The sequence below is a fragment of the Triticum dicoccoides genome, chromosome 1A (genome assembly GCF_002162155.2).
Source record: "Triticum dicoccoides isolate Atlit2015 ecotype Zavitan chromosome 1A, WEW_v2.0, whole genome shotgun sequence".
NCBI lineage: Eukaryota > Viridiplantae > Streptophyta > Magnoliopsida > Poales > Poaceae > Triticum > Triticum dicoccoides.
In genome coordinates, this window is record NC_041380.1 from 258699614 (window position 1) to 258725928 (window position 26315).

Genomic DNA, 26315 nt, shown 5'->3' on the forward strand with positions numbered 1-26315 from the left:
CCGTGGATACTTGAGGTGACATTGGAGTATCTAGGTGACATTAGGGTTTTGGTTGATTTTTGTCTTAAGGTGTTATTTTACTATGAACTCTAGGGTTGTTTGTGACACTTATAGGAATAGCCCAATGGATTGATCGGAAAGAATAACTTTGAGGTGGTTTCGTACCCTACAATAATCTCTTCATTTGTTCTCTATTATTAGTGACATTGGAGTGACTCTTTGTTGCATGTTGAGGGATAGTTATATGATCTAATTATGTTATCCTTGTTGAGAGAACTTGCACTAGTGAAAGTATGAACCCTATGCCTTGTTTCAAATCATTGCAATACTGTTTTCGCTCACTTTTATCATTAGTTACCTTGCTTTTTTTATAATTTCAGATTATAAAAACCTATATCTACCATCCATATTGCACTTGTATCACCATCTCTTCGCCAAACTAGTGCACCTATACAATTTACCATTGTTTGGGTGTGTTGGGGACAAAAGAGACTCTTTGTTATTTGGATGCAGGGTTGTTTGAGAGAGACCATCTTCATCCTACGCCTCCCACGCATTGATAAACCTTAGGTCATCCACTTGAGGGAAATTTGCTATTGTCCTACAAACCTCTGCACTTGGAGGCCCAACAGTGTCTACAAGAAGAAGGTTGTGTAGTAGACATCACGGTCGCCGTGGAGCACTTGCCTAAGGTCATCAGAAGGCAGGTGTACCACGGATCCGAATCGTCGTGCCAGGTTCCAATCTATCGCGATATTTTTTGGCATGTCCAAAGTATAGCTCCTTGTTGAATCCATCCTGAATGACACCCCTCCCCCCAGAAAAGCGATTTGCCGCCGGATCCGGAGCATGACTCCAGACTCCCGCAACACAAGTTCGACTCCGAGTTTTGTACCATCGAAAAGTACCAAAAGCTGAGTTGTGTGCACAGGCACAATCCCGCTCGATGTGTATGCACGGAGGGATTCGACATTGGCAGGCGGTTTCTCAGTTGCCCCTTAGAGGTTAGTGCTCAGTTCATCATTTTACTTCAGTTAATGCCATCGCTTTTCCTAAATACTATTTAGCATTGGCAGGGATATGAGGCTTGTGCCTTTGATAACTGGCTGGATGAAGAATGGCATGGTAGGGCTCGGAGTGTCACCACCAAGCTCGCAGAAGATAACGTTAAGCTGAAGAAGAAACTGGCTGATCTGGAATGTACAATTAGTGTGATGAAGCAAAAAAGAATCAATCACATGCAACAGATGAAAGCAAGAGACAAGAAGGAACTAGCATGTGTAGTTCTGGTTGTCACATTAGCCATGTTCTATGCACTGTTTGCAATGATGATTAGGGGTTTTGTTTGATAGTATTGCTAAAGCGCATCTAGATGTGCTCTAAGTAATGCACATCTAGGTCCTATGCCATTGATGTTACGCGAGGATTCGTGCAGATATTTTCCTTTGTATTTTTTCTTTTCCTTTGTAGTTTGATTATTACTGGCTTTATCAATAAGAACAGCTCAATGTATTGCTTTCCAACTGTCCTACTCCGTTCGTACAGGTACCGGTGCATAATCCCAAAACTCGTTCCTTCTTTGGGTCCTGAAAAAATAAATCAGCCAGTAGGAGTCCTACACAACCCCGGGAATTTGGAGTGACTGGGTACAAATAATTGCAGTTGATTATATCAGCGGTTAGATAATACATCAACCCCCGCTTCAATTGGTATTTCCTCTCCTCTGCATACCCCGCTTAAGTGTCCACCATCTTCATCATCTCCGGCAGGCCGCGCTACACACTAGCACACACTCTGCAGCCATGTCAAGCGACAGCGAGGACGGCAGTTCGGTCAGCAATCTGGTGCCCGATGATAGGTCAACATCGGAATCATCCCGCTCGTCTTCCATGAGTCCGGCGTCGAGCCCAGACCTCGATTATATCCGGTTCATGGAAGGGACGCCGCCTCTGGAGTCGTCATACGACAACTAGACGGACAAGGAGCCATCGGAGGATGGAGAAGAGGACGATGATGATGAGGAGGAGGAATGGTCGAACAAGGAGGAGGACGACGACAACAACGACAACGATGACGATAGCGGCAGCGATGAAAATCCAACCGTGAGCGAAAAGAAGCATCCTCGCCAAGACAATGTTGCAGGGCCATCCAACAACAACAAGAAGAAGAAGGACTAAATTAAGCAGGTTGTACATATCTTTGTTTCCGTTCGCTCATATTAATTTGTTATCTTTGTTTATCCTGTCAATCTCATCGCAGACGGTTAGTAATAAGTATTCGACAAAGATCTTCAACATTATCGCCCACAGGTTGGTTTGTTGAACTATGTGCCCTAACGAGCACACAATTCACAAAAAAGTCCATATGGGCTATCTATAATGATCGTAGACAATTCTGATTACCGACCTGTTTGCCGGGTATCACACACATCTTGTTACACGGAATCATTTGTGTTCACCTCGATCATCGCAAACAGTTCATTGGAGCGAACTGTATATCGTATATTGCACACACATTGATATGGCTTCCTGTTTCTGTTGTTCTGTCTAATCGCAAACAGTTCGTATGGATCAACCATATGCCCTACATCGCACACGCAACTAAAATCTTAACTGTGATTGATGCATCCTCCATCACAAACGGTTTGCACCTTTTTGACGGTTATTTTACACCACCGTTTGCAATTATTGCATCACACACAGTTTCATCAAAGGGTCTCTGATCGTAGTGTCGCGTTAGCAGCATCCTGCAGTAGTGAAGGACATTAAATTGGCAATAGGCAAAACTAAGGCCAAGCCCAAACCTCGGCCGGGATAGTGAAGCAAACAACATGGCAACATACATAACAAATGGAATGCCAATGAGCAGAGGAACGACTGATGAAGCCAAAGGAACTAAGAAAGTTAACAACGGGATATGGCCCAAGGACCCTTCGGAGCGAGACCTGCGACATCAAGGGAGAGGAAGAGAAGTGTGTGTCGCGTTCGGCTTGTGACGTAAAACAACAAACTTATATGAAATTGTATCTGCCTTAAGAAAATGACCGAAATGCCCATGTCATGCAGCAACTCGCACAAGCCGAGCACCATCACCGGCATCCCCTCACGTGACAACCTTAGCACCTCGGTTTCGTTGCTCACACCCCGAGTGACTTGTGCGAACGATGATACGCTTGCTCATACCCGGGTCGGCCAGTAGTCGAGCATAGGAATGAAAGTTTTGCCCATGGGTATAGGTACCCGCGGGTATCCTACCCGAAAACAACGAGCATGGGCAAGACTTGGAGAGATTTTGTACCCATGGGTAATGGGTATCCATACCCGCAAAATATCCGGGTAGAGTATGGGTATGAAATTATGCCCATGGGTAACCCAATGGATACCCATGAAAAGTTAATAAATGAAAATATTTCCTATGACATGTGAGGTCAACATCCAACTCCTATGGCCCACTCTAAGTATTGTATTCCTTTAATCGACCATACCTCATATGCCCGTAATCACCTTCTCGCCACTCCTCCAACCTCCTATGTGACTTCAAAAATATGAAATCTCGACTCTTCGCTACCAGGCTCATGTCCAACTCTCGATCCAGCGATTCCCCATCCTCACCACCACCTCCCACGGCATCGGGCTACCACGAACCGCCAATCATACTCTCTTGGTGCCTCCAAGAGCCCACCTACCGGAGGAGACCGTGTAAGTATTATACTGCTCGCCCATCATCACTTGAATTTTAAACTCATTTCTCCACATTTTATAAATTTAAATTCTATATATTGTACCCACTCGATACCCTTTGGGTATAGGATACCCGATGGGTATGGGAATGGGTGCCAATTTATGCCCATGGGTATTGAAGTGGGTGGGTATAGAAAGTTTCTATGCGTATGGGTTTGGGAAGAAGGATGTTGTACCCGCCCATACCCTACCCATTGCCATCCCTAGTCGAGCTCGAGTGATGCTGACAGACAGAGCCGGCCTTGCCCATCGCACGTGGGATAGCGTGCCATAGGGCGCACACGTTTATGACAAAAACCACCGCAAAGCGGTGTCCTCGATTGTGCACACGGCCATGCGTCATGGACCCGCGAACAAAAATGGTCCAGTGCATGGCCGAAAGTGCAAGTTATCAATTAGAGGGGGTGAATAGACTATTTTTTGTTGGAAATATGCCCTAGAGGCAATAATAAATTAGTTATTATTATATTTCCTTGCTCATGATAATCGTTTATTATCCATGCTAGAATTGTATTGATAGGAAACTCAGATACATGTGTGGATACATAGACAACACCATGTCCCTAGTAAGCCTCTAGTTGACTAGCTCGTTGATCAATAGATGGTTACGGTTTCCTGACCATGGACATTGGATGTAGTTGATAACGGGATCACATCATTAGGAGAATGATGTGATGGACAAGACCCAATCCTAAGCCTAGCACAAAGATCGTGTAGTTCGTATGCTAAAGCTTTTCTAATATCAAGTATCATTTCCTTAGACCATGAGATTGTGCAACTCCCGGATACCGTAGGAATGCTTTGGGTGTACCAAACGTCACAACGTAACTGGGTGGCTATAAAGGTTCCTACAGGTATCTCCGAAAGTGTCTGTTGGGCTGGCACGAATCGAGACTGGGATTTGTCACTCCGTATAACAGAGAGGTATCTCTGGGCCCACTCGGTAGGACATCATCATAATGTGCACAATGTGATCAAGGAGTTGATCACGGGATGATGTGTTATGAAATGAGTAAAGAGACTTGCCGATAACGAGATTGAACAAGGTATCGGGATACCGATGATCGAATCTCGGGCAAGTATCGTACCGATAGACAAAGGGAATTGTATACGGGATTGATTGAATCCTTGACATCGTGGTTCATCCGATGAGATCATCGTGGAGCATGTGGGAGCCAATATGGGTATCCAGATCCTGCTGTTGGTTATTGACCAGAGAGTTGTCTCGGCCATGTCTGCATGACTCCCGAGCCCGTAGGGTCTACACACTTAAGGTTCGATGACGCTAGGGTTATAGGGAATAGATATACGTGGTTACCGAATGTTGTTCGGAGTCCCGAATGAGATCCCGGACGTCACGAGGAGTTCCGGAATGGTCCGGAGGTAAAGATTTATATATGGGAAGTCATCATACGGTTACCGGAATAATTCGGGGTTTACCGGTATTGTACCGGGGCCACTTGAGGGGTTCCGGGGGTCCACCGGGAGGGTCCACCTGCCCCGGAGGGCCCTATGGGCTGTGTGTGGAGAGGGACCAGCCCCTTAGTGGGCTGGGCGCCTCCCCCCTAGGGCCCATGCGCCTAGGGTTTGGGGGAACCCTAAAGGGGGGGCGCCCCCATGCCTTGGGGGGCAAGGCAACCCCCCTGGCCGCCGCCCCCTCCTCAGATTGGATCTGAGGGGGCCGGCCCCCCTCTCCCTTGCCCCTATATATGTGGGGGTGGGAGGGCAGCCAACCCGAAGTTCTGGCGCAGCCCTCCCCCTCTCCCAAGTCCTCCTCCTCTCCCGCGGTGCTTGGCGAAGCCCTGCAGGATTGCCACGCTCCTCCTTCACCACCACGCCGTCGTGCTGCTGCTGGATGGAGTCTTCCCCAACCTCTCCTTCTCCCCTTGCTGGATCAAGGCGTAGGAGACGTCACCGGGCTGCACGTGTGTTGAACGCGGAGGCACCGTGGTACGGCGCTTAGATGGGAATCAATCGCGATTTGAATCGCTACGAGTACGACTCCTTCATCTGCGTTCTTGCAACGCTTCCGCTTAGCGATCTACAAGGGTATGTAGATGCACCCTCCTTCCCTTCCTTGCTAGATTACTCCATAAATTGATCTTGGTGATGCGTAGAAAATTTTAAATTTCTTCTACGATCCCCAACAGTGGCATAATGAGCAAGGTCTATGCGTAGTTTCTATGCACGAGTAGAACACAAAGCAGTTGTGGGCATCGATTTTGTCAATTTACTTGCCGTTACTAGTCTTATCTTGATTCGGCGGCATCGTGGGATGAAGCGGCCCGGACCGACCTTACACGTACTCTTACGTGAGACTGGTTCCACCGACTGACATGCACTAGTTGCATAAGGTGGCTAGCGGGTGTCTGTCTCTCACACTTTAGTTGGATCGGATTCGATGAAAAGGGTCCTTATGAAGGGTAAATAGAAATTGGCATATCACGTTGTGGTTTTGGCGTAGGTAAGAAATGTTCTTGCTAGAAACCTATAGCAGCCACGTAAAAACTTGCAACAACAATTAGAGGACATCTAACTTGTTTTTGCAGCATGTGCCGTGTGATGTGATATGGCCAAAATGATGTGATGAATGATATATGTGATGTATGAGATTGATCATGTTCTTGTAATAGGAATCACGACTTGCATGTCGATGAGTATGACAACCGGCAGGAGCCATAGGAGTTGTCTTAATTTATTTATGACCTGCGTGTCAACATAAACGTCATGTAATTACTTTACTTTATTGCTAAAGCGTTAGCCATAGTAGTAGAAGTAATAGATGATGAGACAACTTCAAGAAGACACGATGATGGAGATCATGATGATGGAGATCATGGTGTCATGCCAGTGACAATGACGATCATGGAGCCCCGAAGATGGAGATCAAAAGGAGCAAAGTGATATTGGCCATATCATGTCACTATTTGATTGCATGTGATGTTTATCATGTTTTACATCTTATTTGCTTAGAACGATGATAGCTTAAATAAGATGATCCCTCACTAAAATTTCAAGAAAAGTGTTCCCCCTAACTGTGCACCTTTGCGAAGGTTCGTTGTTTCAAAGCACCACATGATGATCGGGTGTGATAGATTCTAACGTTCGAATACAACGGGTGTTGACGAGCCTAGCATGTACAGACATGGCCTCGGGACACATGCGAAACACTTAGGTTGACTTGACGAGCCTAGCATGTATAGACATGGCCTCGGAACACGGAAGACCGAAAGGTCGAATATGAGTCGTATAGAAGATACGATCAACATGAGATGTTCACCGTTGATGACTAGTCCGTCTCACGTGATGATCGGACACGGCCTAGTCGATTCGGATCATGTTTCACTTAGATGACTAGATGGATGTCTATCTGAGTGGGAGTTCATTAAATAATTTGATTAGATGAACTCAATTATCATGAACATAGTGTAAATTGTCTTCGCAAATATGTTGTAGATAAATAGCTCACGTTGTAGCTCCCTGTTTCAATACGTTCCTAGAGAAAGATTAAGTTGAAAGATATTGTAAGCAATGATGCGGACTAGGTCCGTAGTTCGAGGAGTGTCCTCACTGCTACACAGAAGGCTTACGTCTTTGATGCACCGCTCGATGTACAAACCCCTACAACGTCATCTGTGGATGTTGTGAACACCTGACAGACACATCCTGATGACTACTTTATAGTTTAGTGCACCATACTTTACGGCTTAGAATCGGGATTCAAATGACGTTTTGAACGCCATAAGACATATGAGATGTTCCAAGAGCTGAAATTGGGATTTCAGGCTCATGCCCGTGTTGAGAGGTATGAGACCTCTGACAAGTTCTTTTGCCAACAAGATGGAGGAGAATCGCTCAGCTAGTGAGCATGTGCTCAGAATGTCTGGGGTGCTACAATCACTTAAATCAAGTGGGAGTTAAACTTCCATATAAGATAGTGATTGATAGAATTCTCTAGCCACTATCACTAAGCTACTAGATCTTCGTGATGAACTATGACATGCAAGGGATGGAGTTGATCTCGAAGCTGTTCGCGGTGCTTAAGACCGCAAAAGGTAGAAATCAAAGAAGGAGCATAAAGTGTTGATGGTTTAACAAGACCACTGGTTTCAAGAAGGGCAAGGGCTAGAAGGGAAACTTCATGGATGGCAAACCAGTTGCCGCTCCAGTGAAGGAACCCAAGGTTGAACCCAAACCCGAGACTGAGTGCTTCTATTGTAAGGGGAACGGTCACTGGTAGCGGAATTACCCCAAATGCATGGTAGATAAGAAGGCTGGCAACTTCAACAAAGTATATACGTGTTATTAATGTGTACCTCACTAGTACTACTGGTAGCACCTGGGTATTGGATACCGGTTCAATTGCTATTATTGGTGACTTGAAGCAAAAGCTACGGACTAAACGGAGACTGGCTAAGGGCGAGGTGACGATGTGTGTTGGAAGTGTTTCCAAAGTTGATGAGATCACCATCGCATGCTCCATCTGCCTTCGGGATTAGTATTGAACCTAGATAAATGTTATCAGGTGTCTACGTTGAGCATGAATATGATTAGATCATGTTCATTGCAATACGGTTATTCATTTAAGTTAGAGAATAATGGTTATTCTGTTTACATGAATAATACCTTCCATGGTCATGCACCCTATGTGAATGGTTTAGTGAATCTCGATCGTAGTAATACACATGTTCACGCCAAAATATGTAGATAGTACCACTTTCTTGTGGCACTGCCGCTTAGGTCATATTGGCGTAAAATGCATGAAGAAACTCCATGTCGATGGATGTTTGGAATCACTTGACACATGCGAGCCATGCCTCATGGGCAGGATGACTAAGACCCCGTTTTCAGGTATAATGAAACGGGCAAGTGACTTGTTGGAAATCATGCACGCTGATGCGTGTGATCCAATGAGAATTGAAGCATGTGGTGGATATCGCTATTTTCTCATCTTCACTAACGATTTGGGTAGATATAGGTATATCTACTTAATGAAGCACAAGTCTGAAACGTTTGAAAAGTTCAAGCGATTTCAGAGTGAAGTTAAGAATCATCATAACAATAAGATCATGTTCCTACGATTTGATCAAAAGGGGATTTTCTGAGTTATGAGTTTGGCAATCACTTAAGACATTGTGGACTTGTTTCACAGTTGAAGCCACCTGGAACACCACAAGGTAATGGTGTGTCCGGACGTCGTAATCGAACACTATGAGATATGGTGCGATCTATGATGTCTCTTACCAATCTACCGTTTTCATTTTGAGGTTATGCGTTAGAGATAGCTGCATTCACTTTAGATAGGACACCATCTAAGTCCGTTGAGATGACGTCATATGAACATTGGTTTGGCAAGAAACCAAAGTTGTCGTTTCTTAATGTTTGGGGATGTGATGCTTAGGGCTTCAGCCGGAGAAGCTCGATCCCAAAGCGGACAAACACATCTTCATAGGATACCCAAAGGTGACAGTTGGGTATACCTTCTATCTCAGATCCGAGGGCAAATTGTTTGTCACTAAGAACGGGTCCTTTCTCGAGAAGGAGTTTCTCTCGAAAGAATTGAGTGAGAGGAAGATAGAACTTGATGAGGTTGTCGAACCTTTACTTCAACCAGAGAGTGATGCAACACAGAAAGATGTTTTCTGTTGAGCCTACGTTTGTTGAATAGGAAGTTAATGATAGTGATCATGAAGCTTCGGATCAAGTTGCTATCGAACCTCGTAGGTCGACAAGGATATGTACTACTCCTGAGTGGTACGGCAATCCTGTCTTAGATATCATGTTGTTAGACAACAATGAACCTACGAGCTATGGAGAAGCGATGGTGGGCCCGTATTCCAACAAATGGTTAGAAGCCATGAAATCCGAGATAGGATCCATATATCAGAACAAAGTATGGACTTTGGTGGACTTGCCCGATGATCAGCGAGCCATTGAGATAAATGGACCTTTAAGAAGAAGACGGACGTGGGCGGTAATGTTACCGTCTATGAAGCTCGACTTGTGGGAAAGAGTCTTTTCACAAGTTCAAGGAGTTGACTATGATGAGAATTTCTCACCCGTAGCGATGCTTAAGTCTGTCGGAATCATGTTAGCATTAGCTGTATTTTTCGATTATGAAATCTGACAGATGGATGTCAAAAACAAGTTTTCTTACCAGTTTTCGTAAGAAAGAGTTGTATGTGATACAATCAAAGTTTTGTCGATCCTAAGGATGCTAAAAGGTATGCTGGCTCCAGCGATCCTTCTAGGGACTAGAGCAAGCATCTCGGAGTCAGAATACATGCTTTGATAGAGTGATCAAAGCTTTTAGGTTTATACAATGTTTGCTAGAAACTTGTATTTACAAGAAAGTGAGTGGGAGCACTACAACATTTCTGATAAGTATATGTGGATGACATATTGTTGATCCGAAATAATGTAGAATTTCTGGAAAGCATAAACGGTTGTTTGAAGAGTGTTTTTTAAAGGAAGACCTGGATGAAGCTGCTTACATATTGGGCATCAAGATCTATAGAGATAGATCAAAACGCCTGATGATACTTTCAAAGAACGCACACCTTGACATGTTTTTGAAGGAGTTCAAAATAGATCAGTCAAAGAAGGGGTTCTTACCTGAGTTGTAAGGTGTGAAGTTGAGTAAGACTCAAAGATTGACCACGGCAGAAGAAAGAGGAAGGACGAAGGTCGTCCCCTATGCTTTTGTCATAGGCTCCATACGGTATGCCATGTTGAGTACCACACCAGATGTGTGCCTTGCCACATGTCTGGCAAGAGGGTACAAAGGTGATCTAGGATTGGATCACCAGATAGCGGTCAAAATTATCCTTAGTGGAATAAGGAAATGTTTCTCGGTTGTGGAGGTGATAAATAGTTCGACGTAAAGAGTTACGTCGATGCAAGCTTAACACCTATCCGGATAGCTCTGAGTAGAGATACCAGATACGTATAATGGAGCAATAATATGGAATAGCTCCAAGTGGAACGTGGTAGCAGCATCTATGATATAAAGTTTTGTGAAATACATAGGGATCTGAATATGGCAAGACCAGTCGACTACAACCTCTCTCACAAGCATAACATGATCAAACCCAGAACTCATTGAGTATTAATCACATAGTGATGTGAACTAGATTAGTGACTCTAGTAAACTCTTTGGATGTTGGTCACATGGCGATGTGACCTGTGAGTGTTAATCACATGGCGATGTGAACTAGATTATTGACTCTAGTGCAAGTGGGAGACTGTTGGAAATATGCCCTAGAGGCAATAATAAATTGGTTATTATTATATTTCCTTGCTCATGATAATCATTTATTATCCATGCTAGAATTGTATTGATAGGAAACTCAGATACATGTGTGGATACATAGACAACACCATGTCCCTAGTAAGCCTCTAGTTGACTAGCTCGTTGATCAATAGATGGTTACGGTTTCCTGACCATGGACATTGGATGTCGTTGATAACGGGATCACATCATTAGGAGAATGATGTGATGGACAAGGCCCAATCCTAAGCCTAGCACAAAGATCGTGTAGTTCGTATGCTAAAGCTTTTCTAATGTCAAGTATCATTTCCTTAGACCATGAGACTGTGCAACTCCCAGATACCGTAGGAATGCTTTGGGTGTACCAAACGTCACAACGTAACTGGGTGGCTATAAAGGTTCACTACAGGTATCTCCAAAAGTGTCTGTTGGGTTGGCACGAATCGAGACTGGGATTTGTCACTCCGTGTAACAGAGAGGTATCTCTGGGCCCACTCGGTAGGACATCATCATAATGTGCACAATGTGATCAAGGAGTTGATCACCGGATGATGTGTTACGGAACGAGTAAAGAGACTTGCCGGTAACGAGATTGAACAAGGTATCGGGATACCGACGATCGAATCTCGGGCAAGTATCGTACCGATAGACAAAGGGAATTGTATACGGGATTGATTGAATCCTTGACATCGTGGTTCATCCGATGAGATCATCATGGAGCATGTGGGATCCAACATGGGTATCCAGATCCCGCTGTTGGTTATTGACCAGAGAGTTGTCTCGGCCATGTCTGCATGACACTCGAGCCCGTAGGGTCTACACACTTAAGGTTCGATGACGCTAGGGTTATAGGGAATAGATATACGTGGTTACTGAATGTTGTTCGGAGTCCCGGATGAGATCCTGGACGTCATGAGGAGTTCCGGAATGGTCCGGAGGTAAAGATTTATATATGGGAAGTCATCATACGGTCACCGGAATAATTCGGGGGTTACCGATATTGTACCGGAGCCACTGAAGGGGTTCCGAGGGTCCACCGGGAGGGTCCACCTACCCCGGAGGGCCCTATGGGCTGTGTGTGGAGAGGGACCAGCCCCTTAGTGGGCTGGGCGTCTCCCCCCTAGGGCCCATGCGCCTAGGGTTTGGGGGAACCCTAAAGTGGGGGCGCCCCCTTGCCTTGGGGGGCAAGGCAACCCCCCTGGCCGCCGCCCCCTCCTCAGATTGGATCTGAGGGGCCGACCCCCCTCTCCCTTGCCCCTATATATATGTGGGGGGTGGGAGGGCAGCCGACCCGAAGTTCTGGCGCAGCCCTCCCCCTCTCCCAAGTCCTCCTCCTCTCTCGCGGTGCTTGGCGAAGCCCTGCAGGATTGCCACGCTCCTGCTTCACCACCACGCCGTCGTGCTGCTGCTGGATGGAGTCTTCCCCGACCTCTCCTTCTCCCCTTGCTGGATCAAGGCATAGGATACGTCACCGGGCTGCACGTGTGTTGAACGCGGAGGCGCCGTGGTTCGGCGTTTAGATCGGAATCAACCGCGATCTGAATCGCTACGAGTACGACTCCTTCATCCGCGTTCTTGCAACGCTTCCGCTTAGCGATCTACAAGGGTATGTAGATGCACTCTCCTTCCCTTCGTTGCTAGATTACTCCATAGATTGATCTTGGTGATGCGTAGAAAATTTTAAATTTCTGCTACGATCCCCAACATTTATATGGTTGCCTTCGAAACAGGCAATGTCTTCAAAGATGCGGAAGCAAAATAGTAAATAAATAGGATACATCGGAAGATTCGGTTCACACAGAAAAAAGGCTTCAGTGATGCTCAATCACTTTGGGCTCTGGGTGTTTGGGTTTTTTCCTCACGGAAATTCTCTCTGAAAGGCTCCGGAGGTGAGTTGCTCTCAAATGATAAAAGCCACGCAATAACTCGGAGCAGCCACCTACTTATGGTTGAAGGGTAGGCTATTTATAACCAGGAGGCAACCCGATATGATATGACCGAAATGACCCTGGGTCCGCGGCCAACCGACATGTGTACGACAGTCGGATTTCAAACACACACACCAACTTTACTTGAGCTCTAAGTAAAGCTGACTCAACCAACTCTGGAAGAGGTTTCCTCTCATTGTCTTCACTGAAATACATAGGATTTTAGATTGAGCATCACATCAGTTTCTGACATTGTTTACCTCAACCCCACTTAACAGTACGGTGGTTCCTATGACTCAGGAAAGAAGAAAATAAAACTACCAAAAGACTATGTCTTCGCGCTCCATTGTCTTCAATGAAACTCTTCGCGCACCACCATTATCTTCAATGTCTTCATACATTTTTAGGGATCATCTTTGATGGATAAACTAAATCTTCAGGGACCTTCTACATGTGTTCTCCTGTGAATCGCACAAACACACTAGTTCCTTAACCAACTTTGTTGTCAATACTCCAAAACTAACAAGTGGTGGCACTAAACACACATACAGTGGCGGTTGTGGAGATATGACATCCGGAAGCGCTCCATGGAGCCATCAATGTGAGGAGTAGCCAGGAAGACTCCACGCACAAATGCCCCAAGATGGTGTGACCGAAGCAGCCTGGTGGGGGCCGAAGACGCTGACATAGGTCGGGCCTCCCCGAGCGCGTGAGCAGGGCACATGCGAGCGCGATCGAAACCACCCCATTATGGTGGCCCCATCCGCGCCCATGTTCTACCCGCCATGGACCCCCGAGGCAACCTGCCCGAGTGCGCGTCGTCTTGGCAAATCCGGCGGCGCAGAGGGCCTCCTTGCCCGTGAAGGCTCCTAGGAGACAGATTCTCCAACATCCTTTATAGGAGTAATTGTTGCTAAAATTCAGAAGAAAAAACAAATTGCTGCAAAAATTCAGAAAAATAATACCACAAATTGCATTGCTACCATTTCATTCATTATCATTCCCCGAGTACATGTCATACATCACTCTCTGCATACATCATACCAGGTCCTCATTTCCGACTACACATCTTTGCAATCAGTAACACAAATGCACCAAAAAATACTCCTACAGAGAAAAATCAGTTCATCCATCTTCTTCAGTACATTTGCCATCACCACAGTCAACAATACTTTGCTTGTTAAGTTCACAGTCTTCTTCCTATTGTGTTTCTTCACAAACAATGGAAGTGGAAGAATTAACAGTGTTAATTGCAGGGGTAATGTGCCAATTTCTGACAAAGAAATCCATCTAGTTCTCATAGTAGTGCTGACAAGGATTGGGTTCAATATGTTGCACAAAATCAAACATATGAGGAACATAGAGAGGGTTGCATTTGGGATGAACAAAAGAGAGCAAAGCTTGAATCCTATATGGTGACTGAGGCATTTGTAGAACACCTTGCTAGGATTGCATCTAGTTTCGACACTAGGTGAATGGTTCAAGGCGAATCCTTCAAGGCGAATGATTGATCAAAATCGTCAACAAGGACATGACACCAACGAGAACATCCCTGGTGGTAGCGGCAGCGAGAGAGGAGCTACTGCCGGTGATGAAGACGATGCTAGCAGGGACATGGTTGCACCAGTCGTCTTCTTCAGCGTCGCTTCCCAATAAATGAGCTTGCTACGACAGACATGGCAATGGAGCGGTTGTTGAGAGAAGAGAATGGGAGAGAAGACCTGGGACCAAGGAATGAGAATGAGCAATCTTATAAGGGTCGTTTGCAAAAAACATGAACCGCCACCTGCGGGAAATCTCTCATTGCACGCCACTTGTCAACATGATTGCGATCAAAGCGTCATGCATGCAGGTCTGTGCGGATCAGAAGCACTTAAAAAGATTTAGGCCTTAGATGTACATTCTGAAAGAACATGGGTTTAGGGCATCTCCAATGCTGACCCCCAAATAGGACACTGCATCCGTCCACGGACTGTCGGGGACCGATACACAGACAGCGATGCAGGAGTTGGCCATCCAACAATGGCCGCTTACATTTCAAACCAAATTTCAACAAACCGGATGAATTTCATCAAACATGACAGAATTCAACAATGTTCGGACAAAATTTACATAAAATGGACGATATTTTGTCCATTTAACTAAACCAAGACAACAACACTCAAAGTAATTATAGAAAATAGCACAATTCATCCATAAATAGCATGCAGATATCTCTGGTATAACAATAGTTCAAATTCTACGAGATAACCGGATGTTCAACAAAATCACAGATTCCAAATTCAGCAATACTAGAATAATAGCCAGCCCATGTCTTGCCAAAATGTTGCCCCTTGAGCTTAGTACAACAATGTATGTGTGTGAATGACCTATCCTCGATCCTGTAGTACATCACAACAAAGCATGCATGCTATACAATGTGCAGATCAACATTGAAAGAATTAATGAGTTAACCATCATGTGGAGCAAGAAGAAGCAAAACTCACTATTTCAATGGTTGACGCACTCAATGGCCACATTGTCTCCACTCATTTAATTGCGGCATGCAACTTCATGATGGAGTTGCAGATGGTGTACCATCGAGGCGATATCCACCTCACAGTGAGTTCATGGATGATGTGCATGTCGTATGGCGTCAAGTGCTTTCGTGCATGAAATGAACCGTGCACACACTGCCAAAATATTAAGCCCCTTGAGTTCATGCCTATGAAGTCTATAGATACGGCCAACCACGCATCGCACAACAAACTCATCCTCCTTCACCAAGTCCCCCGCCATTGTGCTTACTCTAGAAAACAACAAGAAGTAATAAAAACTCAATGACATTTGATCAAACACCCGCCGGGCATAGCGTCAGCCATGCACATCGTCAGCAAGGGGCGAAGGGTGCCTGGCTGCGGAGTGATCTTGGGTGGATGGCGATTGCGTAGTCCAAGGAGGGCAGGTGTGTTGGTTGGGGGTACACATGTCCTACGATGCCTGGGCAGCGACAGGAGAGGTGCAGCCGCGATAGCAGACAAGGAGGATACTGATGCAAAGTAAAGGTGGAGTGGAAGAAAAGTGGACTGAGGGGGTTGAGCAGGACGGGGTGTTTGAGTCCAACATGACAACAGTTTGGAATTCTGCAGAGCCCCCAATCTTCTTTCGGTTTATGAGAAAACGAACGTCTGGACTGCTTCATGGACCGGCACCGTGTTGGATGACAAAATTGATTCGGACAACTCGGTCTGACTGATGTGGCGCGGCCTGAGGGTTAGGGCAACTCCAATGCACGACCCCAATCGGACATGTGTTTCGTCCGGATTTTGTCCGTTTGGGGCAGAAAAACGGACACAACACCTGCACCCACCGATGCGACCCCAAGCTACCCCATTTGACGAGATCCGCCCTCATCATTTCGTCGAACACCTAATAGGCATGGCAAACATGACACTGCTACCCTGGAGCACCGTTCCCGCTCGGTGAACCTAATGCTGCTGTCCTTGAGCGCGCGCGGTGATGAAGGAGGGCAGCAGGGTCCGCCTCCCCCCGCCGCGCCCAGGCCGCGCTCGCCCACGTGTGCCAGCTCAATGTTGCCCAGCTCCCACGCGCCATGCACTGCAACGCTCGCCACCCGTGCCTGTCGCCTACTAGCCACCCTGGTGCGTCCGCTCCAGTGCCCGTGGCCGCCATGCCACGCGCCAGCTGGCTCACAGCCTACCGTTGCCGCTCCCACTCGCCGCCAAGACTGCAGCTGCAACAGTAGTCGCCGCCGCTCCCGCTCTTGCTCCTGCGCACCTGCGCGCCATGCCTTGCAACCCAAGCCGCTCGCACTAGCTCCCGCTCCTGCAGCCGCCCCGTTGCCTGCTCCCCCGCCCATGGTTGCCATGCCGCATGCGCGCCCGAGCCGACTTGTGTAGAATCGAGAAGAGGTGTCTAGAGGAGGGGGGGTTAGACCCTCAATAAAGAAAAGTAGCAGTTTTTAATTTCCTCAAGTTAAAGTGGAGTTTTAGCACAAGTTTAAACATTCACAATGCATTTCAAGCAAGCATGGCAAGAGTATATGAGCAGCGGAAAGTAAATCATGCAAGTTGCAAGAATGTAAAGGGATGGGATTGGAGTATGCAAACGCAGTTAGAGACGCGGAGATTTTTGGCGTGGTTCCAATAGGTGGTGCTATCGTACATCCACGTTGATGGAGACTTCAACCCATGAAGGGTAACAGTTGCGCGAGTCCACGGAGGGCTCCACCCACGAACGGTCCACAAAGAAGCAACCTTGTCTATCCTAACATGGCCATCGCCCACGAAGGACTTGCCTCACTTGGTTTGATCTTCACGAATTAGGCGATCTCCTTGCCCTTACAAACTTCTTGGTTCAACTCCACAATCTTGACGGAGGCTCCCAAGTGACACCTAACCAATCTAGGAGACACCACTCTCCAAAAGGTAATAGATGGTGTGTTGATGATGAACTCCTTGCTCTTGTGCTTCAAATGATAGTCTTCCCAACACTCAACTCTCTCTCACAGATTTGGATTTGGTGGAAAGATGATTTGAGTGGAAAGCAACTTGGGGAAGGCTAGATATCAAGATTCTCGTGGTTGGAATGGAATATCTTGGTCTCAACACTTGAGTAGGTGGTTCTTTCTCAGAAAATGAATGCTAGATGTGTAGGCACGTTCTGATTGCTCTTTCCATGAATGAAGAGTGGGTGGAGGGGTATATATAGCCTCCACACAAAATCTAGCCATTAAACATAATTTACCAAACTCGGTGGGACCGAATCATGAAACTCGGTCAGACCGATTTAGTTCAAAATGTGAACGTTAGAGTTTTCGGTGGGACCGATATGATCAACTCGGTGGGACCGATGTGCTAGGGTTAGGGTAAAACCTCAACTCGGTTTGACCGATTACACAAACTCGGTGGGACCAATTTTGGTAATAAGCAAAACAAAGAGTTGGTCAAGCAAACTCGGTGGTAAAGATTGCATTTCTCGGTGAGACCGAAATTATTGCAACAGGTAATAGAGAGTTTGCAAGCCCATCTCGGTGAGACCGAGATCCCATCGGTGAGACTGGACTGATTAGGGTTTCTGGCAGTGGCTATGTCATGTGAACTCGGTGGCGCCGGATAGATCAAATCGGTGGGGCTGAGTTTGACTTTAGGTTTAGAACATATGTGGAACTGAGAAAGTGGTTGATGGGCTTTGGAGCATATCACGAAGCACTTTTGAGCAAGCAAGCCATTAAGCAACACCTCATCCCCTTTTAATAGTATTGGCTTTTCCTATGGACTCAATGTGATCTTGGATCACTAAAATGGAAATGAAGAGTCTTGAGCTTTTGAGCTTTTGCCAATCCTTGTCCTTAGCTTCTTGAAGGGGTTTCACATCCTCTTATCCAAGCCACTCCACTATTGAACTCATCTGAAATGTACTAGGTAAAAATATTAGTCCAACAAGAGGTATGTTGACATTAATTACCCAAATCACCCAGGGAGCACTTGTGCTTTCAACTTGCCACCCGCCCCTGCCTCGCCCGCGCCCATGCCCTACATGTCGCACGCCCGCCACGCTCACGGCCTGCCACCCGCACGGCTGCAGCCACGCGCTCCCGCTCCTGCTGCTGCGTCGCTAGGATGCCGGGGGAGGTGTCGACAGCTGGGCTGGGGGCGTGCGCAAGAGAGAGAGGAGAGAGAAAAGTTGTAGGTGAGACGTAGGGAGGGTGACATATGGGCCCGGCCGGACATGAGCGAATGAGGACGAAGCCATTGTGTCTATTTTTTGTCTGCTTTGGCCGCAGATCAACTTTGGTTTGAAAATGGAGCAGAACGGACAAGGAACAGACAAAAAATGGGTATACTCCCACGCGTTGGACCGTTTGTTCTGTTCATTTGACCTTAAACAGAACCCGGACAATCTGGGGTCATGCATCAGAGTTGCCCTTATCGTTGGTGATGGAGATGGCTTTAGAGCATCTCCAGCCGCACCCCCAACAGGCCCCTCTCAGGCGCCTTTTTACGCGCCGATGACGAAAAACCCCACTCGCGCCCCCAAGACGTTGAAATCCGCCGGCTCGTCCCGTTTTTGGGACCGACAATCGCAGGCCGAACCTAGCGCACTAGGGGCGCTTGGGGGCTCCGGTGTAAGGGGAAAACACGCCTGGGCCACACTGTTAAGAGAAAAGTCAAGCCAATCATCCAGATTCGCCTCCCACCCCCGCGCGCTCGGCCACCACCCTGTCGATCCGGGCGCCGTCCACCGCCCACCACCGCTAGATAGGCCATTCCCCGCCGGAAAAGAGAGAAGGTTTCGCTGCGACAGCCTCTCCACCATCGTCCGGGCAAATTTTCTGGCGTTCCGGCAGCGCGGGGCGGTATACCGGCGGGTGTGCGCCCACCACGCCTGCCAGGTGTTTGGCGATTTGTCTGCTCGGCGATGGACTCGGACGACGAGGAGGCGCTGGCCGCGCTGCTGGAGGAGGAAGCCGATGCCGGTGTCCAGGAAGAGGAACATCTCATGGTCCTCGCCGCCCTCACCGGCCTGCTCGCGAGCAATGGAAAGCCGCGGCGAGGTGGCTCGGCGCCGGGCCGGATGAAAACAAAGAACCGGCATCGTCTGGAAGGCTACTGCATGCTCTAGTCCGACTACTTCGCCGATGCTCCACTGCACGGTGACAAAAGTATTTTGGCGTCGTTATCGGATGAGCCGAAAGCTTTTCCTCAGGATTGTGAATCACATCCGAGAGTTCGACAGCTACTTCAAGTGCAAGATGGATTGCACCGGCAAATTTGGATTCACCTCAATCCAGAAGTGCACGACAGCTATGAGGATGCTTGCATACGGAGCTCCCGGTGATTCACTCGACGACTATGGGCGCATGGCCGAGTCAACGGCCATTTACAAGTTCTGCGGGGCAGTGGTGGCAGTGTTTATACTGCAATACTTGCGAACACCCAATGCGGAAGACACTGCTCGGATCCTAGCACATAGTGCATCAAGAGGATTTCCTGGGATGCTTGGAAGCATCGACTGCATGCATTGGAAATGGAAGAACTGCCCGTTTGCTTGGCAGGGGATGTATAAAGGTGCCAAAGGCGGTTGCAGTGTGGTACTTGAGGCATTGCCCACACATGATCTCTGGATTTGGCACTCATTCTTTGGTATGTCGGAACTCACAATGACATCAACGTGCTGCAGTGCTCCCCTGTCTTTGCCAATCTTGTTGAAGGTCATTCTCCTCCGGTGAACTTCGAGGTCAATGGGCGGCACTACAACAAGGGCACTACCTAGCTGATGGCATTTATCTAAGATGGTCTACATTTGTGAAATCTATCTCAAATGATGTGCCAGGAGGCAAGAAGTCCCACTTTGCCAAGGTTCAGGAGGCTTGCAGGAAGGATGTCGAGCGGGCATTTGGCGTGCTCCAATCTCGATTTGCTGTTGTCCAGTACTCTGCTCAGACTTGGTCGAAAGATCAAATGTAGGAGAACATGACTTATTGTGTCATCTTGCACAACATGATCATTGAGAGCGAGCAGGACGAGCCAGTGTTTGACACTGAACCATACTACATGCAGAGTCCTCTTGCCCAAGTTGATCACCAGCTACCGGCAACCTGGACTGCCTACCTCAATATGCGTCAGGAGATCCGAGACCCATAGGTGCATCAACAACTGCAGCAGGATTTGGTGGAGCATCTATGGAGGCTCAAGGGCAACACCTAGCTCGACGTGTGATGAAATATGATTTTTTTATTTATGAAACTATATAATTTGGATTGAACTATTTATTGTTGAACTATTTGATTTCTATTCATTTTCTGTGATGAACTATGTGATAAAATTTTACTTATGATGAATTCACGCCGAACCACGTGAATATGGACCGATTCATGTTAATATCAGGTTATTTTTCGCCGAAAGTGGGCCGAAAAACGGGCACATTTATGCTAAAAATGGGGCGATATGGGCGTGTGGGGCGACCTGGGCGAGACTGGAGATGCTCTTAGATACACTGTCGGGGAAAAATTCAGGAGCGCGCTTGCATTTTTTACTCTATAAAATGAAATCCGACAAAGACATCAACTCGAGTGCGACCGCGTCCCCCAGTAAAAAACTGGAGTGAACTGCACTCACACGGTCACACCTCTCTCGTCAGCTCAGCTCGTCCTGTCCCCTGTCGGCGCCCCAACCAGATCCCTCCCCCTCGCCGTCGCTTCCCAATCCGCGCCCCCGTCTCCCAGATCCGCACGAATGCTGGGGCGAGGGGTGGGGATGTCGGCGCCGCAGTGGCGCGGGGGCGCACTCGACCTGCGCGCAGCGCTGCGGTCGGGCGGTAACCTCCTATTCGGGCTCTTCGTGGCCGCCGTCCTCGCGTTCACGCTCCTCGCCGCCGTCCACAGCCCCGACGACCCGCTCCTGCACCCTTCCTCCCACCAGCTCACCGCGTTCCTCACCTCCGCCACCTCCAATTCCACCTTCCTCGCCGACGACTCCGTGCTCCGTACCGGGGAGGACTTCGCCACCGCCTCCAACACCTCCGAGGACGCTCACGCCACTGTCGGACCCAAGTTCATCGAGCTCTCCGATGTTGGATCCGAGAAAACGGAGGTCGAGACGGAGCAGTCCGTCACCGTCGACACCGACACCGACTCCAACTCGGCTGCCCAGGAGGACAAGCCTATCGTGGAGGCTGTTTCCTGCGACACGGAGGCGCCGGTGGACTGCACGGGGGATAGGGAGCTCTTCAACCTGCTCATGCGTACGTCGATCGAGAGGTTCCCCGACCTCCACTTCTATCGCTTCGGCCGCCCCGTCGTCGTGCCGGAGAGCCCCATGGCCTGCGACCTCGCCTGGCGCTTCCGCCCAGCCGAAGACGCCAGAGGACGCACCACCTACTACAAGGACTACCGCCGGTTCACGCTCACCCGCGATATCAACACATGCTCCCTCGTGGTGGAAAGCATCGGCGAGTACCACTCCGGCACCGGCGCCAAGCGCAGTGGGCGGCGCAAGGGCAAGAAGGGCAAGAAGGGAAAGCGTGAGGCACCGGTGACCACAGACTTCGTGCCAGCCAAGACCCAGATGAGGATCGACGAGAATGGTGCTAATGCAGACACCACGACTGCTGCAGACCAGGTGTTTGTTGTTGGCGATGCCGTCAATGACAGCATGCCGGTGGTCGCTTCTGAGTCCGATTTCAGCCGCGGAAGGTACCTCATTTACATGGGCGGTGGTGAGAGATGCAAGAGCATGAACCACTACATTTGGGGCCTTTTGTGTGCGCTAGGTGAGGCGCAGTTCTTGAATCGGACACTTGTTATGGACTTCAACGTCTGCCTCAATTCCCGGTATACTGCCAGTGGCAAGGATGAAGAAAAGGATTTCAGGCTCTACTTTGATTTTGAGCACCTGAAGGAATCTGCATCGGTGATCGATCAGAGTCAGTTCTGGACAGACTGGGGGAAGTGGCACAAGAAGGATCGATTGAAGAATCACTATACCGAAGACATCAAGGTGACCCCGATGAAACTTCGCGACGTCAAGGACACGCTGATCATGAGGAAGTTTGGGCATGTTGAGCCGGATAACTACTGGTCACGTGTGTGCGAGGGTGAAACGGAGGCCATGATCAAACGGCCATGGCATTTCTTGTGGAAGTCGCGTCGCTTGATGGAGATTGTGTCTGCCATTGCCTCTCGAATGAGTTGGGATTTCGACTCGATGCACGTTGTGAGAGGAGAGAAAGCCCAGAACACACAGCTGTGGCCAAACCTTGATGCAGATACCTCGCCAGAAAATCTCCTTACGACACTCAATGATAAGGTTGGTGCCGGACGGTATTTGTACATTGCTACCGACGAGTCTGATAAATCGTTCTTCGACCCACTGAAGAACAAGTACAAGACGCGCTTCCTGGATGATTTCAAGGATCTTTGGGATGAAAATAGTGAATGGTATGCTGAAACTAAGGAGCTCAACAATGGCAAACCGGTGGAGTTCGATGGTTACATGAGGGTTGCAGTTGACACTGAGGTGTTCCTCAGGGGGAAGAGGAAGTTGGAGACATTCAATGACCTAACACAAGACTGCAAGGATGGTGTCAATACATGCGCGGCCTCCGCCTGAATATCTGGTTGGGTAAGGTGAGCTGAGTCTCAGTTATTATTCTTGATAGAGTATTTTTGAACTCACATGTATTGCCTGCTGTCTTTTAAGCGCCTGCCGCATTGTTGTAAGCTAGCTTGTTCGTAGCAGTGTTTTGTTGTAACACTATTGTTCACTTTTGTGCGCCCAGATTACACTAGTTTATCGAATTCAGCAACGAGGAACTTTAGTTTGCTTATGTTACATTGTTGCATTTTGGTTATGTTACCTTGTTGTTGCATTGTATCTCTGTTGTAACTCAGAAATTCGCTGTCTTTTACTGTTCCATGTCTTTTGCTGTTCCTCTTCTTTTCTTACATTGAGATTTGGTTCAGTTTAAGAGTATGGGAGAGCGCTGAAGATTACTACTGCCAGTAACTGAATACCAGTCAGTGCACACATTGCTTTCCTCTTTGGGGAAGGCGTCTATCGGAATAGATACCTTTGTTTAGGGATGAAAATGGAGTGGAAACGTACGGAACTAGGTGCTACCATATTTGTTTTCATATCTTTTTGCAGAAGCGGAAACGAATACGGAAACCCCGGAAATGAATACGGAAACAAATGCTGTCGGAAATAGACACGGAGCGAATACAGAGCGAACACGGAAACAAAATGGTGTGTTGACCGAAACTTAAAACCCCCTTGAATCATAGAGAACTACACACAAAAAACAAAGAAATTTAAGAGATTCTTAACATGGCTACATGATAATATGGTTGTGTTGGCAACATAGGCTAGTATTGTAAATTTGTAATAGTACATGACAATTTCGTATTCTGTCTAGTTGAGAATGTGTGTGGAAGTAAAAGTTGGTCCTCAAATGATTTAGTCTGCTCATTATGTCATCGTGTGTTGTTTGGTAATTGGGGTACAAAGCAGTCATGGACCTATAATAGAAACGGGAATTCCATATTCACGGAAACGGAATGTTCCGTTCCCATTCCGTTCCCACGTTTGTTATACTGGAAAATACCGTTTCGTTTTTGTTTCCGTTTTCGCATAAAAAAATTCCATTTTCATTTTCATTTTACAAATTTCCATTCCTGTTTTCATATTTTCTCTCTATTTCCATTTTTCGTCCCGAAAAGCGGAAACTTTCCACTCCATTTTCATCTCTATCTTTGTTGCGTGTGCAGTGATTCTGATAGGCTGATGACGCACATAGTTGTGATGTACCAAATCAAAAAGTACTTCGTGTACGCTTGATGTAGGATTTGCCGCTCGGTGACTAGCCTTGCAAAAAGTGCTGCCTTGCCTATTCCCTGTGATGGGCCCGATCTGGTGCAAATCGTACAACCGCTGGGCGCTGGGCATTCCTACTGTGGGGTTTCCCTGTACACCTACTTGGGCATTCCACTTGTCCTGCGTGCTCTTAGGAAAGCCAAGGTGCAAGAAGTTCCAGGATTGGCTTGCAAACTGAACTCGAAGTGGTTTGATAGGAGGCAAGCTGTAGGAGTGATTCGCCTCTGCACCATTAAAGCAACTCCAACGGGACGATTTAAACGGACACACGTTTTGTCCGTTTTTTATCCGTTTGGATCGGCTAGGCAGACGTGCACGTTGTTGGTGCAGCTCTAGACTAGCTCTCTCTCAGCGGACGAAGGTAGAAGCACTTTTTCTGATGATCAACACCCCGGCGTTCAAACGCCCTGGTTTTTCTTTATCTCTGGACTAACCAGCTACGGACTACAACCTTGGACGCACACACATACACTTTCCTAACAAACACAACCCGGGGGAATTTTATACTCGGCCAATGCATGCATGCACATCGCTGCCCACCTCCCTGATCTAGGCACTATCCATCCGCTCGGCCGAGCCTTCACGACGCGCTCTACGCGTACGACCCGGCCGGCTACGAACGGAACGCTGCCGCCGTTTTGCTACTACCGCCGGCACCGGCGGAGCTACATGTAATGAAAATGAGCCATGGCCTGCCCATTCCAAAGCTAATACAGTGTAGAATTAAAATAAACTGAGTCACGAAAAAAAATATAATGATCTTCCTTCATATTGGCCCGCCCAGCTTTGACTGGGTAGCTCCGCCAACTACGACGGCCACGAGCAGGTATACGCACGCCACACACACATACGCACACATGTATACATTGCCACGGCTCCCGCTGCGACCCGCGCGCACTCGACGCGTTTGATGAGCCCGACCGCATCAGTGTCTTCCGCATGTCCCGCGTGCATCCAACGAGCCCGATCATACCACACGCCGTGGCTTACTGCAACACACACCCCCTAAGCCACGGCTTAAAGGAGTCCGTCGTCGTCGACGTTGGCGCCGGTCAAGAGAGCCTGTTCCGCCGCCGGTCCTTTCCGCAGCTGCGGGCACTCGTGCCGGAAGTGCCCGTGCTCCCCACACTTGTAGCAGCGTCTGCGCCTGTTGCCGCCGCTCCTCGACGCCACGCAGCGCCTGTCATCGTCGTCCCGTGCTCCGCCGTGCTGTCGCTCCTGCGCCCGCCACTACGTCGCCGTGAACAGAAGTTGTCCGTCCGCCCGCTCGCCGTTGTCGTGCCGTCGACGCCGAACTTGCTCGTCGAACGCGCGCAGCCACCCGAGCGCTTCGTCGAACACCATCATCGTCACGTCGTGAAACTGCTCGATGCCGGCGACGACGGGGAAGAGCCGATCCGACACCGTATCCAGCAGCTTCTTGACGAGCGCCGCGTCGCCCAGCGTCTCTCCGAGGTTGGCGTACCTCGCCGCCATCGCCGCGCCGTCGTACACACCGAGCTCCTCGCCGTCCGCCATCTTCAGGTGGTCAAATTCGCTGTGCAGCATCGCCAGCCTCGCCGCACGGACCCGATCGGCACCGATGAACCTCACCTTCAGGGAGTCTCATACCTCCCTGGCGGTGAGCTTCGTTGACACCTGCAGCAGCACATCCTCCGGCAACGCCCCGAGAAGCAACACGGGCGGCGTCTTGTCCTTCCGTGCGTTCGCCGCGGCGTCACCCGACGCCACCGCCTCCCGTACGGTGTGGACGTCGAGGATCGCCTGCGCCTTGATGGCCCAGACCGTGTAATTGTCCGCGGTCAGTATCAGCATCGCCATCATCGCCGATCCGACCGTCACCGCCGTGTGGAACGAGCGCCATGGTCACCGGCGATCGCCCGAACCGAAGCTCTCTATACCAATTGTTGGCGCAACCCTAGACTATCTCTCTCTCACACCAGACAAAGGATAGAGGTAGAAGAAGCACTTTTTTCTGACGACCAACGCCCCAGCGCTCAAA

At 48.4% G+C, this 26315-nt stretch overlaps 1 protein-coding gene across 1 annotated transcript; it reads left to right on the forward strand.

Moving 5' to 3' along the window:
• Positions 1–21025: 21025 nt before the first annotated feature.
• LOC119267975 lies at positions 21026–23356 on the forward strand. Its single transcript, XM_037549447.1, has one exon. It carries the CDS (start codon positions 21176–21178, stop codon positions 23048–23050), a length of 1875 nt encoding a protein of 624 aa, XP_037405344.1. The 5' UTR covers positions 21026–21175; the 3' UTR covers positions 23051–23356.
• Positions 23357–26315: the final 2959 nt, after the last annotated feature.